This window comes from Penaeus chinensis, chromosome 33, assembly GCF_019202785.1.
Source record: "Penaeus chinensis breed Huanghai No. 1 chromosome 33, ASM1920278v2, whole genome shotgun sequence".
NCBI classification, from domain to species: Eukaryota; Metazoa; Arthropoda; class Malacostraca; order Decapoda; family Penaeidae; genus Penaeus; species Penaeus chinensis.
In genome coordinates, this window is record NC_061851.1 from 29,514,852 (window position 1) to 29,539,052 (window position 24,201).

The 24,201-nt window shown below is 35.4% G+C and overlaps 2 protein-coding genes across 8 annotated transcripts in view; one reads left to right on the forward strand and one right to left on the reverse strand.

Annotated features, from left to right (window-relative positions):
* Positions 1 to 18,136, forward strand: part of LOC125043103 (furin-like protease 2) — a 30,351-nt gene extending 12,215 nt beyond the window's left edge. Inside the window, exons 3-20 of the mRNA XM_047639054.1 lie at positions 1,529 to 1,701; positions 2,137 to 2,267; positions 2,438 to 2,583; positions 3,754 to 3,918; positions 6,852 to 6,969; positions 7,220 to 7,383; positions 7,650 to 7,808; positions 7,997 to 8,171; positions 8,576 to 8,797; positions 8,916 to 9,103; positions 9,267 to 9,414; positions 9,847 to 9,965; positions 10,187 to 10,333; positions 10,623 to 10,902; positions 11,080 to 11,279; positions 11,519 to 11,800; positions 12,115 to 12,287; positions 12,571 to 18,136. Of these exons, the coding sequence (XP_047495010.1) occupies positions 1,529 to 1,701; positions 2,137 to 2,267; positions 2,438 to 2,583; positions 3,754 to 3,918; positions 6,852 to 6,969; positions 7,220 to 7,383; positions 7,650 to 7,808; positions 7,997 to 8,171; positions 8,576 to 8,797; positions 8,916 to 9,103; positions 9,267 to 9,414; positions 9,847 to 9,965; positions 10,187 to 10,333; positions 10,623 to 10,902; positions 11,080 to 11,279; positions 11,519 to 11,800; positions 12,115 to 12,287; positions 12,571 to 12,729 (3,149 nt within the window). The 3' untranslated portion in view covers positions 12,730 to 18,136. The remainder of the gene's footprint in view (positions 1 to 1,528; positions 1,702 to 2,136; positions 2,268 to 2,437; positions 2,584 to 3,753; positions 3,919 to 6,851; positions 6,970 to 7,219; positions 7,384 to 7,649; positions 7,809 to 7,996; positions 8,172 to 8,575; positions 8,798 to 8,915; positions 9,104 to 9,266; positions 9,415 to 9,846; positions 9,966 to 10,186; positions 10,334 to 10,622; positions 10,903 to 11,079; positions 11,280 to 11,518; positions 11,801 to 12,114; positions 12,288 to 12,570) is intronic.
* Positions 18,137 to 19,647: 1,511 nt separating this feature from the next.
* The window catches only part of LOC125043020, a 244,213-nt gene continuing 239,659 nt past the window's right edge, over positions 19,648 to 24,201 (reverse strand). For 5 of the 7 annotated variants that reach the window (XM_047638964.1, XM_047638962.1, XM_047638966.1 and 2 more), the window contains one exon: positions 19,648 to 23,532. In XM_047638964.1, the coding sequence (XP_047494920.1) occupies positions 23,304 to 23,532 (229 nt within the window). In that variant the 3' untranslated portion in view covers positions 19,648 to 23,303. The remainder of the gene's footprint in view (positions 23,533 to 24,201) is intronic. The other 2 variants (XM_047638969.1, XM_047638970.1) reach the window with 1 other exon arrangement.

The following is a 24,201-nucleotide window of genomic DNA, read 5'->3' on the forward strand; positions in this document are numbered from 1 at the left end:
TACACCTCCTTCTTCTTCTTTTACTCCTTCTTCTCCTTCTTTTTATTGTATTTGTTTCTTTTCTTTTTTTCTCCCTACACCTCCTCTTTCTATTTCACCTTCTTCTGCTTCTTCTCCTTCCTTTTATTTATTTATTTATTTATTTTTTGTCTCCTTACACCACCACCTCCTCCTCCTCCTCCTCCTCCTCCTCCTCCTCCTCCTCCTCCTCCACCTCCTCCTCCACCTCCTCCACCTCCTCCTCTTTCTTCTTCTCCTTCCTTTTATTTTTTTCATTGATTCCGTCGTATATTTCTGCCGCAGCTGTCATAAGATGTTAAGGTGTCTTACACAAGCGCTTAGATCAGGAGAGAGGAAAATACTTGATATTTTAGTATATATTTTGGCCTCTTCTGATCGGGTTTTTCTGGCCATTGCTTCATTGTAGATTTCTCTGTTTTCTTCGTTTATTTTCATTTTTGTTTTGTTTTTGATGTTGTTGTTGTCGTTTATGTTGTTATTCGTAGTTGTTGTTGTTTTTAGTAACTTATTATAATATTTGTGTACGTTTTTTTTTTCTTATTTTCTTTCCCGTCAGATGTTACCAAAGTGTTTTTGTTTGTTGTTGTTTTTTTCGTCTTCAAGTCGTAAAAGTTACGCTTTTTAAACCTCTTTACTGTGCTTCCGGGTTCGTATTACGTCACAACTCTTACCAGGTCACGCATGACGTCACTGACAAAAATACGAAAATGTCTTTTACGTTTGTTTTTTTTTTTTTTTTTTTTTTACGATTATTGTCATTATTAATATTATTTTTTTAAGATTGTTACTATCTCCACCATTACTATCAGTTTTCAACATAAACCACTTGATTCTGCTGTCGAAATAACTCCATATTGACAGAAAATTCTCCACCTGTTTTAAACTTTTTTTTTCCCTTTTTTTCGTGAATCGTGTTACATTTTATTCTCTATCATTTTTTATATTTATGATTTGTTAGTATTGCTGTTTGGAATTTGTTTCAGTCTGTTAGCTATTGAAGTTTCGGAAAATATACCTTCGAGTTCAGGCTATTCGATAATGAAGTTTCTGAAATGATATGCGTTCCTGAAGTTTCTGAAGTTAGATGGAATTAAATGGGTTTAATTGCGTCTATTCGTCATTTAGGATTCTTCGATAAAATGGCTTTAGTTCTGTCTTGGTTTCTTGGTGTTTCTTCAAGTTATTGTTATTATCGTGATAAATATTTTTTTTTTTATTTGCCTTGTTGATTATGGTTCTTTTTATTACCGCTATTTTTTTCATATTCTGTAATTTATAATTCGTGCAATTTACAATTTCGTATGACCATGCAATTTTGAATATAGTAACAACAATAAATGAATGAATAGGTAAATAAATAGTCACTTAACCTCACACACTAAGACATCTTAAAAGGCAATACACTTAGAACTCCCACGAAATCTCCAATTTTAAAGGAGTTCTAAATGAATCATTCAATTTTTATATTACTATTATTACTATTTAATTACCCCCCCCCCCCCCCCAGGCGTGCGCATGCTGGACGGCACCGTGAACGACGCGGTGGAGGCGCGGGCCATCTCGCTCAACCCTTCCCACATCGACATCTACTCGGCGTCGTGGGGGCCGGAGGACGACGGCAAGACGGTGGACGGGCCCGGACCCCTGGCCAAGAGGGCCTTCATTAACGGCGTCATCAAGGTGGGCAGGGTGGCGTCTGTTGGGGGGGGGGGAGGAGGGGAGGGGGGTCTGGGGGGGATTTGGGTGTGTGTGTGTGTGTGTGAGTGAGTGAGTGAGTGAGTGAGTGATTATTTAAAATTATCTGCCGCGTCAACAGCTAAGGTCATTAGCGGCGAGTGAGTGAGTGAGTGTGTGAGTGTGTGTGTGTGGGGGGGGGGGGGGTGAGTGCCCTTGTATATACTTGCACATGGTAAGCTTTGTCCATACATGCTGTCATAAAAACCATTGTAAAATCATCGCCAAACTCGACATCAGCCTCCATACCCTCCCTCACAACCCGGGATCTCTGGAGTCGCCCCAGCAGAATCGACGAAAGGTAATCTTATCAATGACACCAAATCCACTCTTTATCTCGACTCCCTCCAAGAAAGAGGCTTACCATCCACCACTCCGCAGGGTCGCCACGGCAAAGGGTCCATCTTCGTGTGGGCTTCGGGCAACGGCGGGAGACACACAGACAACTGCAACTGCGACGGATACACCAATTCCATTTTCACTCTGTCCATTTCGTCCGCGTCGCAAAGAGGGTGAGTGGACGAGCCTGATAAAGGAAGGGGAAAGGAAGGAAGAAGGAAGGATTGAGAAAAGATAGTGGATATAGATATTCTGTCTGGATGATCGTTTTTTTCTTCTCTTCTTATTCGGAGTAATATCTCATCTTGTGGTTTTATTTACTTATTCATTTATTTATTTTTAGGTACAAGCCGTGGTACCTCGAGGAATGTTCATCAACTTTAGCCACGACGTATAGCTCTGGCACCCCAGGCCTAGATCGCAGCGTTGCCACAGTCGACATGGATGGCAACCTGAGATCGGAACACATATGCACGGTGGAACACACAGGTCAGAGCCAATGGAATGGAACTTGTTTGCTATAAATCCATTTTCTTTTACATTTCTTCAGATTTTGGTGTGGGAGAATTTTGATATCATGTGTTTGATATTATTATTATTATTATTATTATTATTATTATTTAAATATGTATATATTTGTGTGTGTATGTGTGTGTGTGTGTGTGTGTGTATGTATGTATGTATGTATGTATGTATGTATGTATGTATGTATGTATGTATGTATATATATATATATATATATATATATATATATATGTATATATATATATATATATATATATATATATATATATATATATGCATATGTATATGTGTGTATATATATATGCATATGTATATGTGTGTATATATATATGCATATGTATATGTGTGCATAGGTATATATATGCATATGTATATATATGCATATGTATATATATATGTATATGTATATATATGTATATGTATATGTATATATATGTATATGTATATGTATATGTATATATATGTATATATACATATGTGTGTATATATATGTATATATATGTGTGTGAATTTATACACTCTGTCCATGTATTTATGCTTGTGTGTGTATATATATGTATATATATGTATACATATATATACATATATATACATACACACATATACATATATATATACATATATATACATACACACATATACATATATATATTCATATCTACAGTTTATATATATATATATATATATATATGTATATATATAATTATTTATTATATATATATATATATATATATATATTATATGTATATATATAATTATATTATTATATATATATATTATATATACATATATATTATATATACATATATGTATACATATATATATATATATATATATATATATATATATATATATATATATATATATATGTACAGACACACACACACACACACACACACACACACACACACACACACACACACACACACACACACACACACACACACACACACACACACACACACACATATAAACCGTAGACATGAATATAGATAGATAGATATAGCCATAAATATATAAAGAAAGATAACCACATAATATAGAAAAATTGTATCTCTATCAGTTCAAAATGCCCTTTCGGATATAACATCCCAGGAATACTTAATAAGTCTTGCACAACTCCTTCACCTGCAGGTACAAGTGCCTCAGCCCCCCTCGCAGCTGGAGTGTGCGCCCTAGGTCTCGAAGCCAACCCTGACCTGACCTGGCGTGACATGCAACACCTGGTGGTCATGTCATCCCGCTACGAACCACTCAGCCAAGAGGACGGCTGGTTTGTGAATGGCATTGGGCGAAGAGGTAAGTTTGGAATTTTGGTCTGCAACTTTGTCTTGTAGGTTTCTAAGTAGCTTTGTATTTACTTGGCATTTTGTTTATTTTATTTGTGATTAATGGCAGAGCATACTAATATTTAGCTGACTGGCAGAGATGCGTGCTTCTTTACTCACTGACGGATCCGATGATACTGGGCTTTGCTACTAATTTTTGTGTCTTTTCTTTCTTCTCTATTTTGAGATTATGGAAATGAATGGTTAATTTTCTGCACATTTGACCTCTCTTGTTCCTCGGAGATATTAAGATGATATTCAGCTGGCCTATAATCCATACTAATGGTCACTGCATAATGTACCTGGTGGGAAGAAAAAAGAAAATGTTGTCTTGGCCTCTTGAAAATTAATTACATTTCTGCTTTGCTTCTTATGCAGGTCTTTGTATTTATGCTTGTTGATTCATAATTCGTTTCTTCCTCTTCAAAACTTGGCCCATTGGATCTCATAGTTGACTGCATTTCAATAATCACAAGGAGAACCTGACATGCTCTCTGCCTGAACTCTGTACTCCATTTGTGCAAGGTCATCACACTCCAAGAAGAGTAGGATATCCAGGGAAGTCAAAAGAGCATTAAGTCAGGGTTCCAGCTCATCTGACTCGGGAACCAGACTGAAATCAGAGATTATCGCCGCTTTGGCCAGGCCTGGGACATTCTTTGCCTGGGTATTGATTGTTTCTCCATGGGCATTGATTATCTTAGATTAGGAATTTATAAAATTATGGGATTAAAAACTTTTCAAGGTCAACATAGATGCATCTGGTCAATGTAATTAAAATAGGAGAACAGGCCTACATGGCTTCATTATTTGGAGAGCAATGTAATGTCAGAGATGAATCAAATCTTGAGTGGCATGTTAATATCAGCATATTAGTACTTGAACTGAACTCTTTACTACACTAGTTTTTTATAGACCTCAGAAGTGAAAATTTAGGATTATATTCCCACAGCCATATTTCTGGTATAATGGCAGACTGATTCAGACCAGTTTTTTGGTGATCAACCAAGGCCCAGAAACTTGGTTAGACCTAACCTTTAAAGTATAACACTATCTTGTTAAAACATTGAATTCTGGAGTTTTGCCAAGGAGTGCAGAGTTAAGGTAGATACACTGATAACACTGAACAACTCAAGTTGGAGAAGCAGGGAAGGCTTTGTGTGAAAGAAATAACTCATTCCTAAATTGAGTAGACTTTCTCCTGGTTATGTTTTCATTCACTGTGGATCCATATTCTAAAAAGAGAGGATTTGGTCGATGAATTGGGACAATTAGCATGACTTTCAGTTCTTTTTTGCATGACTTCATGGTTTTGTTGTGGTATAATTTGTTAATAGTACATTATATATATCTAAGTAAGAAATTAGTTTCATTAGTTAATTTAATGTTGAAATACTGTACGTATTGTCTTTGTGTAGAGTTTCAGATGTATACTTTTTTCTGATTTTTGTTTTAGCAAAAGTTGGCTGAAGTTGTATTACATGTTTGATTTTTTTTTGTTAACAAGTCATTACTGGAGATTATTACACGTTACTGAACAGGAATGAGATGTTTCAGCCAAGGGAAGTTGAACAGTGGGTCTAGTTAAGCATAAAGAAGCATGCCTTTGCTTGCATTTGTGAGATAATGCAACTGTAGCCTGATCAGTGTTGCTTTTCTGACATAGCAAGAGATGAATAGCAAGTTGTAGAATGTGTCCCATGCATGATGAACCTCCTACCAATCAACACCAGACTCGAGACAATCTTGAGGTAGACAGACAGACACAAGTTGAGTGTAACACGTCCCTGAATCTCAAGCAAAGGACAGAGCTACTGCCTTAGAGATACAAAAAAAGACTGCCAGCTGGAAGAAGGTAAAGTAAAAGTTTGTTATGAGACTTTGTGTGTGTGTGTGTGTGCGTGTGTGTGCGTGTGTGTGCGTGTGCGTGCGTGCATGTGTGTGTGTGTGTGTGTGTGTGTGTGTGTGTGTGTGTGTGTGTGTGTGTGTGTGTGTGTGTGTGTGTGTGTGTGTGTGTGTGTGTGTGTGCACGCGTGTGTGCACGTACGTGTACATGCATTCTTGTGTGTGTGTATGTGTGGTGTGTACATGCATGCTAGTGTGTGAGTGTGTGTGTGTGTGTGTGTGTGTGTGTGTGTGTGTGTGTGTGTGTGTGTGTGTGTGTGTGTATCTTCTGACATGATAGGAAGACTTTTGAGCTGTAATGACATTGATTTTTATATATATATATATATATATATATATATATATATATATATATATGTATGTATGTATGTATATGTATATATATATTTTTTTCCCCATTTCTTTTTGTTTGTTTTAAGTTTTTGCAGAATGCATTATGATTTGATTTTTAGGCAAAGAAATACTAGTCAAAGAACTTTCAAAAGAAAAAAAGCTATAAAAAGATTACAAAGATGACTTCAAGTGATAGCAGGATGTAATAGTAAATACATAGAACTTTCTTTAGAGCTCAAGAATACCTTAGAGTAATACCAGCAACATACAGTAAGTATGCACTGCCTACCAGAATTTTTAGCTTAGAATTTTGTTGCTTGTTTTATGTACATGATATACACATGTATCACTTAAATAGCATGGATTAGATGAGTGTGCTATTATCAGAGTATAACTGAATGGAGGAAGCGGTATGCTGTCTCATCATTTCAGTCTAACTGCTTAGCCTGCTTTTAGTTTTGTGATTATTAGAGCATTATATAAAGAGAGCAAAGCATGCATACAACGGTCAACCACACTGGAACGACAACCTTTTTATGTTTGTTTCTTTATGTGCAAAAGACAGTATTTTTGTCATATTGGTACTTTTACTTGACACTTTAATTATAAGATTCTTGAATTCACTGGTTTAAATATAGCTCACATTTCCCCTCCCCCTTTGAACAGTGAGTCACAAATTCGGCTACGGTTTGATGGATGCTGGCAAGCTGGTGGAGCTGGCAGAAAAATGGACAACAGTTCCCCCTCAGCACGTGTGTCAGAGCGTAAAGGATAGAACTAAGCAGTATGTGGCTTGTTTCATTGGTTGTTATATAATAATGCTGATGCGAACATGGTCAATGAATGTAGTTACAAAATGTCTTTATATAAGCCAATTGTCACTAGATTTTATGCTGTTTTGTTATATTTGTATTTGATTTGAAGATAATAGATAATATCTGCTATTATATTTTCATTAGTCTTATTGTCTTTTGCTATACTTATCAATATATTATGTTTGTCATCCAAATATTCATATATTTTCATATTTGCAGGACAATACCAACCATTACGGGGGAGTCTGTGGTTGCTGAAATCACTACAGATGGATGTGCTGGAACTTCAGCTGAAGTGCGGTACTTGGAGCATGTGCAAGCAAGAGTGTCCTTGCGCTTCCTGCCCAGAGGAAATATCAATATTAGGCTTGTGTCTCCCTCAGGTAAATTTTTATGCTCTTGGATGTACATGTGATGTGAAGTATTGAATGCTTTTTCTCTCTGTCTTTTCATTTTTCTCGAAGTTACATGGGTGATTTATTTTTCTTATTCTAACCATGATATTTTAAAATCTGATTGCCTTCTTTTGCTTATATATACATTTACAAAATGTATTTCTATTGATATGTACCATTTCCCCTTCATTTATAAATCAATAAGTTATTTGGGCACTGGCATTGGAGTTTCCTTACTGACTGAATCTCAACAGGGACAACATCCACACTTCTCTTTGAGAGACCTCGAGATGTCTACTCGGAGAAGTTTGATGACTGGCCCTTCTTGTCTGTCCACTTCTGGGGAGAGAAAGCAGCTGGAACTTGGAGGCTTATTGTGACCAATGCAGGAACAAGACAGGTTCATCACCCAGGTCAGTGTCCTGTTCTCTTTTTCTTTGGCAGTAAAGGAATTTGCAGTGCATTTTCTGTGATGTAATAAAGATGAATGGGTAAGAATACTCACAATATTTGTCAATAGAAAAGTTACATCATCACGTCTTATATCTTACCAAGTACTCCTCTGTTATTATTTTTTTGTGTTTTTTGATTGTTGTGGCAGGTGTCTTGACGCAGTGGCAGCTCATCCTTCACGGCACGAGGGAGCCACCAGGCCGCCTTCGCTCCGAGCAACCCCAGGGGTCAGATTCCTTTTCCTTCCCCCAGGCCCGTCCCACCCAGTCCTCAGCACCCCTCTTCCCCTCTCGAAGACCCTCCCACAGTCCTTTGACCATCAGGTACTTGCAAACCTTCTGGTGGTCATATGTCAGATAGTAGGATTGTCCCTAAGGGAAATTTCAGTAGTCATTTGTTAGACTTTTATATAGGATATCCTTTTGGTGGACTTATTTGCCTCACATTGTATATCCCTTGGATACTTGAAGATTTCTTAGTTGCTCGTTCCTTAACAAGGATCCTTATGGGACAGAACATTTGTTGGAATGAACGTTGAGCTTTCATGGTCATCAGTTTTCTTAGTAGTGGGAGAAAACAGTGGTATCTGTGACATTTTTATAAAGCATAGACCAATTCTGATATAGTATCATGATTCACAACTGTAAAGGTAGATGATAAGTAATGTATATTTTTATATATTTCTATTGCAACATTTGTAAAACCTTATTACTTTTTCTGTCAACAGTATTTTAGACCAGATCCTCGCAGGGTCAACCCCAGATGCCACATACGCCACAGCTGATGGGAAAATTATACCTGGGCCAAACCAAGTGCCTGCAGCTGAGAATAACGACAATGCTGATAATAAGTATTTTGAGTCAGAGGTGTGCCACAGCCAGTGTCTTGGGGGCTGCTCTGGGCCAGGACCTGATAAGTGTAAAGCCTGTCATCATTATAGTCTTGAAGGGTAAGAAAAATATAGTTTATCTGTGTTATGTATTATCTGATTCATTTTGTTCAGATTTAAGAGTTGCATTAGATAACATCTCTCTGCTCCTCTAAACTCACTTCTAATACATCTCCAGGGAATGTGTTGGTAGTTGTCCTGAAGGAACTTATGGGTCAGAGGACAGAGAATGTCTGGGTTGCGATTCATCCTGTGCTCTGTGCAGTGGACCAGCTCAGAACCAGTGCGTAGCTTGTCATCCTAGCATGTTATATGTTCTCCATCTTGGGATCTGTGTTGAAACTTGCCCAGAGGGATATTATCCAGGTAGGTGTATTAATTTGTATTTTTCCACCATACTTAATTTATACGCATTTTTTGTCTTACTATATTTGGTCTGATATTAGATTCCATTAGTAAATGTTAAGCATGGACAAATGAAGAAAAAAATTAGGTATTGGTTTAAAATATATATATATTTTTTTTTCAGTGAATGGAACCTGTGTAAACTGTGGGGGTCATTGCACTGACTGTACTGGCCCAGGACAGTGTAACAGATGTAGCCATAATCTCTTGCTCAGCAATGGGACCTGCACAACAAGATGTCCTGATGGCTACTTTGAGACTGACAACAATTCGTAAGTTGTAGTACAATACTGGTCACATATTTTTTCTGTATATCACAGAATGAGGAGGGTATATATATAACCTAAGTTGAAAAATACTAAGTGAGAAATGCATTTGTTTACAATGAACAGACCAAAATTCGTAGTACATCAAGCTTACATTAATCTTGCCTAGAACAGCTGCATTCACTTACAGTTGAACAAATTCAAGGGCCACTTTATAGTAAAATGTTTAGATGTTTGGTTGCATGGGTACTTACCATTAATGAGAAATTGTTATACCATATATCACTAGCTTAGAAAAGATCAAAATTCAAAATATAAAGAACAATTTCCACTGAATGCTTACCACTTTCAAATCTTCATAGGTCAGGAGCTAGCTGTATTAAAACAGGTATTTAGTGGAAATCATAAATACTAATGAATTACTAATGTCTGTTGCAGATGTGGATCTTGTTATCCACAGTGCCTGACTTGTGTTGGAGGCACCAACGCGGATTGCGCTGCCTGTAGAGCTAACTCCTTCCTTCATCGTGGGAAATGCGTTTATCGTTGTCCTAAAGGTAATGTGACAAGAGACGTTTTTCTAGAAATCCGAGATACCATTGTTTTGAGTCAAAGCTTACTTCTGAAAATTATGTCTTATCAAAAATTTGTTCTCACTTTTAGAAGTTATAACAGGGATTGTACTTCAGAATAAAAATTAAAGTCATTAATATTTCTGATGATTTTATTAAAGAATTTTTCACTGTGAAGACCTCGTAGTTAATGTTGCTTGTTGCAGGAACATACGGTGATGTAACAACACAAGAATGCCTCCCTTGCCCCTCTGGCTGTGCAAGCTGTACCAGTGACTCCTGCACCTCTTGCATCGAGGGCTGGAGGACCAAGTCTGGGCGTTGTGTTGCTCGATCCAACCATTGTCACCTCAGTAAGTCACCAAGAAAATTGCCTTGATTGTGTAATCACTTTAATATAATGTTTTTTTTTTCATTACTAAGACTACTTTAAAAAATATTATAATGAGAAAATTGTGTATATGCTTTCTATAAGTAATGGTACATTTATATTTATTTGAGTAGTTGTAAAGTACATTCAACAAAAAATTATTTTTAGGTGCATTTGAATTTTCTCTTCCTTCTTGATATGAGGAGCCAGCTCTCCCCTTTTAGAAATCTCAGTTCCGTAATATAACAAAATCAATTTATTCCTGCACCTAGATGAGTATGCCAGCCCCTCTGGTACATGTGAGGCTTGCCATTCATCATGCCTAGCCTGTATTGGCACCAGGGAGGACCAGTGCCTACATTGTGCACAACAACGGTTCCTGATGAATTCCCAGTGTGTCCAGACCTGTCCCAGTGGTTTCTTTGCCCAGCGTGGCCGTTGTTTGCCCTGCGCTCACGGCTGTGAGACCTGTTCCTCATACTCCTCATGCACCTCCTGTTCACCGCGATTCTACCTGCATGTGGATCAGTGTATTGCCTCCTGCCCTGATGGGTGAGTGTCAGAGGACTTGGAAAAAGGATGAAGGCTTTGATTTTGTGCTTGTTTAAAATTTGCTATTATGCTATTATGATATATATTTTCTAACTTTTTCTCCTATTCATTACTCATTTTGTGATAGGTGGAATAATTTAGGCAATCTCTAACAGCTATTTTTTATACCCATTTTAGAACCATCAGTGACAGAGGAGTTTGTTCTTCATGTGATGCCTCCTGTAAGACATGCTATGGGCCCAGAGTTGACCAGTGTGCATCATGCCAGAATGGATCCTTCCTGCTTGACGGCACTTGTCACCAGACCTGCCCAGAATCTCATTATCCGCAAGAGAGTGAATGTCTCCCATGTTACCACAACTGCAAGACATGTAGAGGTGAGTTCTCAGATAGGAAGTCATGGGGACTTTCTGATTTTTATATTTTTGAAATCATTCATTTGTTATGATTATTATGTTATCATTTTTTGTGTGTATTAAATTCATGGCATTGTTATTATTTTATTCAATTCTTGCTTTGTTGTTATACATATTTTTTAAGCTCTTTCTCTTTTCTTGTCTACTTGGTTTTGCCTCTTTGGTTGAAGGCCTGTGCTTTTTATGTCTTCCTTACACAGGCTCGGGTCTAAACGACTGCACCTCCTGCCGTGACTACCTCACCCTTGATGGCGGCATGTGCATTGAGTGCCGCTCAGGCAGGTACTATAACCTCTCCACTCAGAGGTGTGAGGCATGCAATCCATCCTGCTTGACCTGCTCATCAGGAGGGGAGAACAGCTGCACCTCCTGCCAGTCACCCAAGTCCCTGCACACAGCCTCAGGCACGTGCCGCATCTGCTGTCCACCAGGCATCTTTGAGGAGGAACATGACGCCTGCTGTTCTTGTGATCCCTTAACAGGTTTGTTGAAATACAGGCTTGAGCTGGAAACCACAAGAGATACTTGAAGTTGAATTTACTAAATGTTAATACACCATTTCTGAGGCTGCTTATGTAAGGCTAGCTGGCGTTGTCATCCAAGTGGTTCATCTAGTTTATTTATTGATTGTCTGTCTTTAGTGAATATTTGGTTTGAATTTAGTAAACATTGATTCTTAGTAGTATGTTAAAACACAAGTTTGGCTTCTCCATTCAAATACATATGCTTTTATTTAATAGTTTCTTTAATTTTAATTTAATATGTACTATCTTGAATATACTCTCTTCTTTGGCAGCCCAATGTTATGGCGCAGTGTCTGCTGACAAGAGAAGAATTGCCTTAAGCTTGAAGACTGGTCTCCATCAATCTCCTCCTGTAGAGACATACTTCTCGTCTGTCACATATTTAGTGGTTGTTATTTGTTCTGTGAATTTGTTAATATTTGGTGCTGTTTTCACTGTGCTTCAGGTGAGTCGAGGTTTTTTGTATGGTTTAGGGATCTAGAAAGTGTAATGATATGCATTTAGAGGATATGATATGATATTTTTTGTGATATTATTAGATGTCTTGCTTAACCCTCAGAGGGTAGCAAAATTAATTATTCAGAACACTACATGAGAACTTATGATATATATGAGAATATCATATTCTTGTAGATATGATATAACTTTTATCATCACCAAAAATGTTTAGTTATGTTAATGTCTTTAAGCAATTTATTTCTACATTGATTTCCCTATACATCTTGCAGGCCAGATCAACAGGTTCCCTTTGTTGGAGAAGTGACTATGACTACAGTGCCCTCAAGAATGGGAATATGTCTGAACGCGTTTCACTCACTCTTACCCCTTACACGGAGGAAGATTCAGAGGACGAGAGAGAGAATGAACTACTATACATGAAAACTTAAGGTGGCCTTCCTCTAGAGGAGAGAGTGAACTATGGTGCAAAACGAGACAGAAAGAAAAATTGTTTGCAAGGAGAATTGCTTTTTTTGGAATATGCTCAGAACCAGCAGCAAAATGACGCTACTGATAGTCTCGGCTCATAGTTAGAGAAATACTTAATTGATCCTCAGGTCAAAGTTCGTGGAAGAGTGGGAGAAGCAGAAGTAATGCATAGGTCTTGAATGTGAGATGTTTTATTTATTATATGTCATATCATCTTTTTTATCAATAATATTTTTTTTATATATACATAAATATATAGGGAAATAATTGTAGAGGTATTGGGGCACCATGACTATAAAGAAAACAATGTTGTGTAATGATATATTGGTACCGCAAAGAAAAAAGAAAATTGGAAATGGCATATAAAAATGATGGCAAACATATCACACATATAAATTTATTTATGGTTATAGCTTTTAATACTTGAATATTTAAATTCTGAGGTAAGCTTGTTGCTCATTTCACACAGTCTAATAGTCAAAGAAAGAGAAGAAAACAAATCAAGGATTTATAGCCATATATTTTACTTTATTTTTGACCCTTAAAAATGTCCCTTTTCTCCCTGGTTGATAATTAATTTCCTTATGTAGAGTACCTCTCAGAATGTGTTTTAGCTGCACCTTTTAGTAAGAGAAAAGAAGAAAAAAAAGTAAGAAAATAAAAGACATTACAGTTTACGAAACATGGGGGAATTGTGTGTTAGTATTTCTAATAATATTGTGCAAAGTTTTGTGGTGACCGGGAGAGATTTAGTGCAAGTGTGAATGTGTCCTTCATCTCTTTTCTGTTTGTTCCAACTTGAAGAATTTTGATGTAAAAGTGCTTATTTTCTTCTTTTTTCGGTGTATGTGTGGCCTGATCACAAGTCATTTAAACAAGTAAAGAAAATTATTTACTTTTTTATAGGGAAGTCCTGTCTACAGAGTAAGGTTTACCTCAGAATGATAAGAATATTTAGTCAATGACTGGAGAATGTCACCCACCTCAAAACTTAATTATAGATTACCATTGATTATGGTTGGACCACATTATTATTGTTAGTATTACTAATACAAATGAAAAACATTTTATAGCTCTAATTTTTATATTTTATATTGCATTATTTTGAGTTTGTGTATTGGGTATTATGCTTTGTGTATATCCAGTACATTAAAAAAGGAAACAAATCAGTGTGTATAGATATGAAGTTGCCGATAGACATATTTTATAAGTGAATTTCTTCCCCCCACCCCCCCTTTTTGATATTGGAATGAAGTATGGTGCTGTTGCAATGCTAAATACTTACTGATGTGATACAATATTGGGCATAAGTGTGCCACATAATTTCTATATGAAAATCAAGGACCACATCTTCAAACTCACACAGACTGACCCTTTCGTTCTGGTCAGACATTGGTGTTCATGAAAATGTTAATGCAGCTCTATACCGATGACACAAGGAGGGCCTAGTCTAGTCAGAGTGACAGCCCCACATATGTGACGGCTCTGATGAGAAACCTTGTTCACAGATATTTCACGTACAGCGTTTCAGTATAGGTCAACGAAATACTTCAGAAAAATGTTCTTTTAAGCAAGTATCACTTTCTTCCACCAAAGGTCTAAACTTGTTCTTTTCACTCTAGTGCTAATTGCCTGATCTTCAAAGCAAGCAGTGATAAGATATTGAAACTGCTGATCTGATACTCTAGAAGGTGATGTTTGTGAAAAAAAAAAAAAGAGAGCAACTCTTGTGATCCTGATATATTTCTGCTTTTAGATTAAGGTAATTCTTCTTGAGATAAGGAGGGATAAAGCTGGTGTTTCAAGGGAGGGGGTTTCAGTGGTTCAAAGGCAGTTCAACAATGTTCCAAAATATTATGAATGAGACAGAAGTTAAAACAAATCTTCCTTTAATTCAGTTAGAAAACAAAATTATCCAATGAAATCCTTGTTAAGATATGCATTAGAACCTGCAAACAGAAAAATCCCTTTTTTCCATAAGATTATTCAGCAGATTTTTTTTTTTTTTTTTTTTTTGTTCATATTTTTTTTTACTAAGTTTGTCACTATGTATATAGAAGATAACCCTGCTCTGATAAGTTATTCTCTCAGGAAAAGCAGACGTTTTTAGTCATTCACAGAGAGGAGTCAGTAAAGTGCTCAATCAAGGGGTCACAAAGATACATTGAGTTTGATGATTGTGGTGCCATAAATTATATAAAATATACTTCATAATGTCACAAACAAGGACATAATGCCTTGTGATAGGGTGGCCTTAATGAATAAATGTAGTTAGTCTTTTTATATTGCCCATGTTATTGATTATGTCCGTGTAATAGCCATGTTACCCTGTAAATGAGTTGTGTTCCCTCTTCAATCTGATTAAAACTATAATAATTTTGTTGAGATATTTTGTGAAATGTCTTCCCCATTATTTCATTTTGAAAAGGAAAAAACTAAAATATTGTGATAATGCTTGCCAATCTCATTTTTCTGATTTTTTCCCAAGAAAAGAAAAACAGTTTTTTAAAAAAGTATTTGGAACTGGAGAATCATAATCCTTGTCATAGTGGTTAAAATCCTTAAGAACAATAATTTCAAACAGTTACATATTTAGAATACGTGGTTTCACAAAAAAGTTTAAATTTCAGCAAAGTAGGCTTAGACTGAAGCATTTAGTGTAAACTCCACATTGGTTGTCAAAGGTGCATGCCTCTTCTTTTCATATGTACAATGCAGAAAGGTTGAACTGTCACTATGTCAAGATTATGTGCTAGAAATTATCCCTTTTTTATTTTATTTATTTTTTTTTTTCAGAATTATTATTATTCTGTTGTGCAGTGTGCAATACTCACTTTTTGTAAATTTAGTAATCTTATGAGATTTTCAGTGATATGGTAAATATTGTACATTATGCATGCATAGTGAATGTGAAAAAAATATGTAAAAATATGTGTCATTTAGGATTACTTCATTGAGAGCAAAGATAAGAAAATATTGAGTGAGTCCAACAAAGAAGTCCCTATGTAAGTGATTCTAATACAACACAGCATTTTGTTGGTATATGTTAACCATCTTTAAAGGTCGTCCATTGTTACTATCATGTTTGTAAACATTCTGATGATTACAGGCTATCCGTCACTAATGAATTATAGAGAAAGAGCATATCACTTTTTTCCAGGTCCCAGACACATTGTCATGTTAGCCCAAAAGATGTGATTTAAAGCAGCTTGGGAAACCTTTGACTATGATGATATTGAAGGTTTGCATTTTGACTTAGTTAACTAGTCATTACTGTCAGAATAACTAATGCCAGAGACAGCAGTAGGTATATCTCCTTAATATGCTGTTTTTTCTTGCATTACTTGAAATGTTTTTAGCTTTTTGTATAAAAAAAAATAGATAAATGGGATGAAATGTAACCATAGAAAATAAGCATATAAGCAAAGTAATTTTTGGGGATGATTTTTCACTTGTAACTACAATGAATCTATCATATGAAGTTTATTGACTTGATCATTTCTTCTTTTATTATTAATCAAAAAGAATCCGCACTAACATCTATCATATTTAAGTAAGGCTTTGATATGGAGTTTAGTTAATAAATAGTGAATGACCTGCAGATAAGCAGTCACATATCGAAAAGTAGTTGCAGGTCTCACTTGCGACTTAACACTACACGCTCTACTATATTTATTTATAGGTGATGAGGGCATTGTCATGCAAATCATGCTGAACATTTTTGCCATTTTGTGCACAAGCTAAGGGAGAGGGACATTATCAGCCCCATAGTTAGAAGGTGGGTGCATTCAATGGTAAAGAAGTCTGAAAGTTCAAGGCAGACTGGAACTCAAACAAAATTACTAACTTGAAGACCTAGAAGATTTTTATGAGATTACATAAGCATGGATATTATTTATCCCAGAAATATTGTGGTAAAATAATGGCACAAATAACCTTTGGGTTAAACTTGAATAGAAAGTCGTCTTACAGGCTGCCCAGAGAAGGTTACTTGTAAATCAAGACTGATTATATATAAGTAATTGATAGTACTTTCTCTGTTTGCCGAATCCAAAAGTATATTTGATTACAACATAGCAAACATCAAGTCATCTCGGTCTTATATTTTCTGACAAACATGAATAGGTATTCTAGCTGAAATCTAAACCAATAAGAGCAGTTTCTCTGTGTATAAGTAAGAAAAATTAAATAAATTATGCAAAGGGATAAGTAGTTACTAAATAAGATTTCATAATACAGTATAGGTATTTCTTACAGAGGTTAGATTTCATAACCTAGTACCTGCTAGGGAGTCATTGGTATCCAAAGTTAATGAGAATAGTCATCAAAGACTGTCAATGAATTAATATCATTGATATTTTAATTTAGGGAATATTTTGTAATTTTACTGACTGTTATATAAGAGCAACACTATTATTTTGTATTATATGGTAACAAAATTGACAAGCAATCTATGGGAAAGAACACTTGTGAAGTTGTGATTTCACTGATGAAAACTAAAGTTTTCTGTGACTAGCATCTCAATGACAAGAAGTTGCACAGTAAGTTGATTATCACTGTTTCATTATCATTTCTTTTTGGATTATTGGTAATACATGACATTGTCACCCTCCAATGTTTATATGGATTTTCTTATTAACTCCAGCCCACCAATCTTTTGTTTGTAAGATGTGTCACATCAACAATGATATTTTCACATTTTACAAAACATTTGAAAGGTTGTTTCTATACACATTAATATCCATATTTTCACCTTGAATGTGCTTCGTGCAAGAAACAAGAAATAATGTGTGATTACAATGCAGTGTGTGATGTGCTCTAGTTGGAAGTTGTAAGCATATACAGAACAGTAGTAAAGCCATTAGCATCATTAGGGAAACAAGACTTTGATTACCTAGGTGGGATGCAGTTGCTTAACATTTTATTAAACATATAATCATTAGAGGACAAACAGACCTGGTCAGTGGTACAGACAATGAATGTATTATTATTATTATCAATTTTATTTTTCTTATAGAAATTGTGTTTTCATAATTCTATTTATCACTTTTGTTATAAATTTTATTCAAAACTGCATGTATTCTACAGATTTTTCTATTCCCAAAATTTTAGTTATTTTTTATTATTGTTATAATTATCATTAGTTGTGGTTTGCCCATTTTTTAAATACTTGAATGAAAGGCTTGAATAATGGCTGGTGATAATCTATAGTGATTACCATTAGCCAAGGGGCAGTATTATAACTACAGTTTCAACTTCTTGTTCACAATACCACTGTGTGATGACAGTGAATGTTATAGTAACAATATACACTGTACATATCTTAGGAGTATATATTTAATAAAAGTGTTATACATTGCAAGACTTTGCTGTTGTTTTCTTCTGCTTCCTAACATGTAGAATATTAAGCTCAATGATAGATGGAACATCTACCCTAGCCAAAACTAATTGGAAAGATGACAAAAGTAACACATCTGAAATTTTAGAAACAATCACAAAACAAAAACAAAAAGTCTCTTCAAAAATAATAATAAATAAAAAACAAAAGTGGAAGCAAGAGGTACCTCTGATAACATATATAGGGTCATTTGTATTCTTCAGTCATGTATCAGCGGCTGTTGTTTGTATCTTATTCACTGGTGTATCTGGTAGTTGGTGTAGGTATCTTTGATTAAGGCAGACAAATGCACCCACTCACGCACACATGCACCCCCTCACGCACGCACACATGCACGCGCACACGCACACACACACACACGCACAGCAAAAGTAAAGTTAATTCCAATGGCTGACATTTGCACTATATTCCTATATTTTCATCTCTCCAGATAAAGTATATCAATGTATGAATCACTGAGAACAAATTTTCTGACAGTGTTCACTTATGCTCACTCCCATCCTCTTAATAGCTTAAGGAATGATCTAATCATTGTGAAGACTTAAGTTCAAAGAAAAGATAAAGCACTCAATTATGCATAAAGATGGAGAGAAAGAAAGATTTTTAAAAATCAGTATAACAAATTACTAACACAAAAATACACTGTGGTAACAGAAGTTAATATCTAAATGGTATTTGGTTTAAAGAGATAGCAAAGCACCAAGTATATAATACTACGAATAATTATACAGAGAAGCAATATAAGGTAAAATGCATAATATTTTGAGCAAATCAATAATATACATACAATATCTAACAACTTTTGCTCTAACAATATTTGTAGAAAAATTAACCATAGCTATGGAGAAAGAACATCAGAACAATGTATATGCTAAAAGATTCCTGGCATTACTTGTTTCCTTCTTTTTTCCCTCTTCTTTGGACCATGTTAATGTCTGTAGAGTTTATCATCCTTGGTGATTATAGACATGTTCTTTCTTAATATAGATGTATAAAATACTTTTAGCAGTTCCATTAGTAAATGTACTAAAATAAAGTATTGTGGTTCTTCATGAATAGCAGCGAGTTATTTGGCATGTTTATGTAAATACTGATTTAAATACTGGTTGGTTTTGGGTATATGGTTAGGGTCAGCAAGAAAAAGTAGTAATTGGCTCCTTTTACACAAAAACACATTACCATCCTGGAAAAAACGTGCTGATATACACACTAAATTCATTAAATTCTTTGAGTTCAACACCATAGATATTGTCTATGTAAAAGAAATAGTATTGTGCATATTTCTCATATAACTAAATGTGCATGTGTGTTTGTGTCACGAAAAAGTCCACCAAAGGAAAAGGAATGCAATGTATGGGATAATTATAACCAATAGATAAAATGAGAGAGAAAGAGACAGAGAGTAGGATATCACACTCACTTCCTGATAGTCTAAGTAAAACCCTTTGGAAGGAAATTAAAAGACAATTATTATGCAAAATGAACGTTAACTCCTTTATACAACATATTACAAATACACTAAACATACAAACAAGGTGATACCAACACCATTTACATTTTTTTTTCACTTCACAAAAACACTGGGGATCAATAGAACTTCATGACCCAATTGGGAGTTGCTGGTGATGTGTTGCACTTTGCAGCAGCGGACATTAAAAACGCGATGAACTGAGGAAATGTATATAACTTGACATCCTGACTAGTTTGGAGCGTGACTGAGAGGGAAGAAGGGATAGGGGGGACAGGCTGTTTATTTTATTTTATTTTTAATACTTTTTTTTATCATTATTATTATTATTATCATCATCATCATGAGTTTGGCTTCCTCTACTCCACCATCTTCTTCTAGTTTATAAAAAAAAAAAAAAAAAAATAATAATAATAATAATAATAAATAGAGAAAATAGAGAAAAAAGAAAACAAAATAGAAAAACAGGAAAAGAAAAAAAAAAAAAAAATCTCCGAGAAGCTACATAAAATTTCTCATTACTAATTGAATTATCCTCAAATTACCCATCATCAGTATATCTCTACCCTAAGGATCCAGTCGGCTGATAAGAATCCCTCGTCACAGCTTCCAGCTACACATCATGTCCTGAGATTACTGATTTGCATTTTGTTATTCAGTGACTGAGAGTTGAACTATCATAATACAAGTGTACAGTAAAAATTACAATGAAAAAAAAAATCATAAAAGTAAACTTGAAAACAATTGTATTACTTCAAATTTCCACAGAATGATATTGAAAAAGGTGCACAAAATGAGCACTCAAGTTATATAATGCTGCTGCCACAAATCTATCATTGCACAACACAAAATAAGAATTAAAAAAAAAGGAAAAGTACAGGAAAATTTTTCTAATTATCAAAAACAGTCTCAAAGAATTACTAAAAATTACTAATTCACTTTACACAAAAAAGAGAGAGAAATTTTCATAACTGTAAATCACTTACAAAAAAAGAAAAAAAAAAAAAATCAAGAGAAAAAAGGCCACTTGTATTCTACTTGTAATTTGCCTAATATGAATCAGCTACGGAGTGGTTGAATAAAATAAATATATTACAGATATTTCAACAACTAATGACATATGAGTACAAGAGAGTGAGCAGTAAAAATGTTTACAAGTCTCCTGAATAAAAACCAACTTTCAGATGTTATTCAGATGGTGCCAGTTTTTCATCGGACTATGAAAGAAGACATTCTTAACCAGTGAAATCAGCTAAAATATCTATATTATCATCATTTTAATAATTCACAATTACTGTTCTACGATACAGCAAAGGGACAAGGGGGTGAGTGTAATAAAAATAGTGTTATAATCCTCACTCTTTCCTTCTGCACCGGGCAGAAAGAATGGCACTTCAAAGCACAAGGAATCACATTTCATTTCATTTCTCTTTTGTGAGGGGAAAATCCAACTACCAGAGCTGTTTACTCCACTTGGACAGGGTTAGGAAAATCACCAGGTTTATATGATAAATATAATTTATTTACCAACTTTTTTTTCTTTTTTTTTGTGCTTTACTGTAAGGAACTCAGCCTGGTGAATAACCTTGTTAACAAATGTACATGGTATAGGAGTATATAGGTTACTTGTATATCCACAAAGTTGTAAAATTGCAGGCAGAGCTACATAGGATAATTTTACATCACCTTACTTCACCTTAGGCTATAACAGGACAGGCTGAATAACACACACAGCATACCTGTTCCACTCCCACTCAAGGTTTCGTGACGATCTCCTCATTCTCACTACTACGCATACTGATAGATAATATGTAAGCAAAGTCTACCAAGAGTTCAACTGGTATCCATTTTTTTTTTTACATTAACATTATTTTTTAATACATAAAGAGGCACTTCACGGAGGGACTTCAGTGAGTAGGTAAGGAAGACCAAATTTCTGAGGCAAAAGTCACCTGTGCAGATACCTCATTATCCATCTTTTTAGTTCTGGGAGAATGACACCCACAATGCAGTTCAAATTAAAGCACTGAATAATTCTTTATCTCTGGATTATCACCATCTACACAGAACAGTGTTATTGATCACATTCTTTCAAGTTTTTTTATTCAAAGTTGCTCATTCACTAGAAAACTTGTTAAACTTGTCCTTAGCATTACAAGGTAAAGAGGGTTGCAAGCACCACACAATGGTTGGTGCATCACAGTGTTTGGGAATCTTTTCTAAAATTACTTTGTAAGTTCGTAAAAAAAAAGAAAAAAAAAAGGAAAAGAAAGAGAAAAAAGTTTCAAAATATCTAGCACTGACACTGCAGGCGCACACATAAACAGCATGTGCCACTTTGTGATCATTTTCCCCTGTTAAGCCACACACTCACAGATCAGTAGTCTCATGAAATATGAGAAACAAACAGGGTTGGTTGCAAATGCTATCCATGCACAGTCACTATAATTCTTTGCTGCAATCTTGTAAGATTCACTGTTGGGTACATCTTTGGTTCAAGGTTTCAGACATTCATGCACATTACACTTAGGGAGAACATGTTCTTTGCCCTTTCAAGAAGTGTTCAATACTGCACAGAACAGTTCAGCATCCACAAGCAATAGAGGGCTTTGCATGCTTCTTGGCACATGAGGGATGGGGTTAGGGTCATGCGGTGAGGTTGGGGTACTTGTTTCACATAAGTTAGGAGTTTCATGATGAAGAATGTCATCGCTGCATTACACTGTTGGAGGAGCAGGTTCACTGGATTCATCTTATCAGATATCTTGCATACAAAGCTGCTATGCGTACTACAAGAAAATCTGCCTAACATCAAAAACTGGAAAGAAAGTGTATATATATATATGACCAATTCCTATAATCCTTTTTTTGAAGTCTTTCTGTAAACACTGTTGAACGAAGGTGCACTTCGTCATAAATAACTGCCATTCTTGAATTTTTGTTTTTAATTTACTCAGACTGCAGCTTTTAGGGTGTATCTTCACATACACTATAAAATCTGTCTGAAAAAGTCTAGTGTCTGTACTGGATTAGTGATTGAAAAAGGCCAAAAATAAATATAAATTAAAAAAAGAAGAAATAACAAGAAAAAATGCTTAGATATAATTCAAGAATTATCAATACATGGGAGGCTGTGCCATCAGCCTAAAATTTTGAGGAAAAGCTATTTTTCTTTAATATCTACGTAAAGGCCACATTCATAGGGAAGGGCAGGAGAGCCTTCACATGCCCTCTTCTTCCCTTTTGCCAGAAAAACATAAAAATAACTCGGCTCCTTGAAAATCTTGTGGATCAATCACACACTTTAGTTATTTCTCATTCACATTAATGTCAACAACTGTAACAAGATCATGTAACAGAACCCAAATATCTTTATATATATATACATATATAAAATATTCTATAAACCTCATAGAAATCAACCTCTTTCTATTGCTCTGGCTAACCAATGTCCCTGCGAAGAAAACCATCAAGAGGGATAGTGGGAGAGAAAGAAAGAGAGCGCGCGTGACATCCAGGACCCTAATCCAATCTTTGGGGGGCGTTGCACGTGTTCCCATTACAGGAGCTACAGCAAGAACCGTTGTTTGTAGGAGTTGAGAATCGGTTCATCAGTCAGCTTCTTTTACATCTATGGCAATGATGAGGGTGGTTGTCAGTGGTGTGTTCTAGTACTGGTAGTCATCTGAGTCTGCATAATCTGGGTAGTCATCATCCACGTCCATGGAGTCGGCCGCAAGGTTGGTGACGGTGGCTGAGAGGGGCGAGTGCTTGTTGAGACCTCCCCCTACACTACCACCACCCACCACACCCCCAGTCAGGGTTCGGCCACCTCCCGGACTGGAGTCTAAGGCATCATCACAACCCATCGACAGCTCATCTTCATCACCGTAGAACCTGCAAGACATGAGTTAGTGAGCAAAGTTTTTTAAAGAAGTTATTTTAAAAAAGAAATTATATGCTTCCCATGAATGAATGTAGGCAAGACCCAGTCCCAGATACGAAAATTACAGCAGACTCCAATCATCATTTAAGAGACAACAAGTTTTGAGCAGAAGTAAATAAAAAATAATCTGAGAAAACAATAATTGAACTGAGAGAAAAACAGATACTCATTACCAAAGAAACTACAGAAGGTTTCCAGCTTCCTCAGAACATGAGAGACAGAAAGAGATATGATAAATGTCACACTCAGTAGTGACTAACAAAAAGTAGTATTCAAGAAATAAGACAGAAAAAAGAGGGTATACAAGTACCTATTCTTGACATCTTGATCTCTCACAACAAAGAAATTGAAATATGGGGGAAAAAAATCCTTCTGCAGTTTCTTGTATCAACATGAATAAAAACAAATGTACTTAGGGATGGGAAATCTACAATATCAATAACAACAAAAACATCAATCTACATTAAACAGGATCAATTCTTAATGATTAATTAATTTCAAACATGTCTTCTTTTAGCAACATCTTTTTTGCTCTTTATCATTATTAGTTCATGACAATCTTTATTCTTTAAAAAGAAATTTAAAAGAAAAAATTTGGTACTTTGCTGATATATATATAT